General features: G+C 57.1%; 1 protein-coding gene across 1 annotated transcript in view; it reads left to right on the top strand.

The window, feature by feature from the left end:
* The window catches only part of GALR2 (galanin receptor 2), a 2,490-nt gene extending 1,763 nt beyond the window's left edge, over positions 1-727 (top strand). Inside the window, 1 exon segment of the mRNA XM_009895745.1 lies at positions 1-727. This exon segment is cut by the window's left edge and continues 10 nt beyond it. Within this exon segment, the coding sequence (XP_009894047.1) occupies positions 1-720 (720 nt within the window). The 3' untranslated portion in view covers positions 721-727.
* The last annotated feature ends 1,013 nt before the right edge of the window (positions 728-1,740 follow it).

Raw genomic sequence — 1,740 nt, 5'->3', positions numbered from 1 at the left:
ACAGCCATCTGCTTCATCTGGCTGCTCTCCTTCATCTTCTCGGGCCCTTACCTCAGCTACTACCAAGAGTTCCAGCTGGCCAACCTGACCGTCTGCCACCCCATCTGGGAGATCTCCCAGCGCAAAGTCATGGACATCTGCACCTTCATCTTCAGCTACATCATCCCAGTGCTGATCCTGAGTCTCACTTACGTGCGGACTATTCGCTACCTGTGGAGGTCCGTGGACCCTCTCCAAGATATGTCAGAGTCCAAGAAGGCCAAGCGGAAGGTCACCAGGATGATCGTCATTGTAGCCATTCTGTTCTGCCTCTGTTGGCTTCCCCATCACCTGGTCATCCTTTGCGTCTGGTTTGGGTACTTCCCCCTCAATCACGCAACGTATGTGCTCCGCATCCTCTCGCATCTCCTCTCCTATGCCAACTCCTGCGTGAACCCCATTGTCTACGCCCTGGTCTCCAAACACTTCCGCAAGGGCTTCAAGAAGATCTTCATCTGCCTCTTGCACAAGAAGGCAGCCAACAAGGTGCACGTGGCCCAAGCGATGAACACCGTCAGCACACTGGAGGCAGAGCTCAGCGAGGTCACCCACATCAGCGAAGCCCTCCCTGGCCGCTCCTCCGGGCACTGCAAAGTCCCAGCCCAGCCCTGGGAGGAGGCAGAGCAGGTGGGACAGCAGCAGAAAGCGCATGGCTCCTTCATCACCTTCAACGTCACCTAGCAGAGCTTCTTCCCACCCCACGGCTTTGCAGTCTCCTGCAGCATCGCAGGCCTGGGGATGGGCTGTCTTTTGGGTTAAAATGGGTTAAATCGTACCCTTTTTCATTCCAATGCACCCAGATATCATAACTGTTAAAGTGACGCTGCTGACTACAGACTCAGCCAAGCGACTGATGAAGGATCCCAAGGGCAAGATTTGCTTCCACTGAGCCCATGCTGAGAGTGGAGAGATCAAAGCCCCAAATCAACTCCCATGTGTGATCACCTGCTCCTCTCTCACCAACAGGCTCACACCCTGGTGCATCTGCGCCTGGAGCCTGCTGAAAGCTCTGGTCCCTCCTACCAACACAGCGTCCAGCTGGAGTTAGCAGGGTGCCCTTTTAGGGGATATTTGGGAAGTCTTTGGTTCCTTTGTGTCCCAGTTCAGCCATGCTCCGGGACATTGCTGGCCACAGCCACACGGACACAAACCTGGCTCAGGTAGGATAATCCAGGAGAGAAGCATAGAAATCAAGGGACAAACCCTCCTGGCGCAGCCGGTGCTGGTTGGGCTTTAACATCTCCCTGGGGCTCATGGCTCAGGGGAGGGTTCCCTGAGATGCAGCACGAATGGAAGCAGCATCTGTAGCTGAGATGAGTGCCATAACCCAAGCACAGGACTGCCGAGGGCACGGAGTACCGCTCTGCGCTGTTGACCATGGTTCATCCGTGCCATTTCTGTGCGTGCGAGGCTCTGCAGAGCATCCAGAGGTCACCAAGGACCAGCAGGCAGGGAGGCTGTTTGCCAGGGGAGCACAGCGGCCCCATGGGAGATGTTATACTGCCAGGGGAAGCGGAGCAGGACATGAGCGGGTCAGCGCTGGGGGAGGATTTTAATGCTTTCAGACAGCTTGGGCACGCTCGGTGTCTCAGCCCAGGCGAGGTGCTTGCGGAGAAGAGCAGAATAGACCACTGGCACTGCTTTTCTGTGGCCGCCTTGCGAGGCCGGGCAGCCGGGGCTGTGCGAGTGCCGGGGGACCCC

The sequence above is a fragment of the Charadrius vociferus genome, unplaced genomic scaffold (assembly GCF_000708025.1).
Source record: "Charadrius vociferus isolate BGI_N301 unplaced genomic scaffold, ASM70802v2 scaffold260, whole genome shotgun sequence".
Taxonomy (NCBI): Eukaryota; Metazoa; Chordata; class Aves; order Charadriiformes; family Charadriidae; genus Charadrius; species Charadrius vociferus.
The sequence above is the reverse complement of the archived record's forward strand: the minus strand, read 5'-3'. Positions and strand labels throughout refer to the sequence as shown.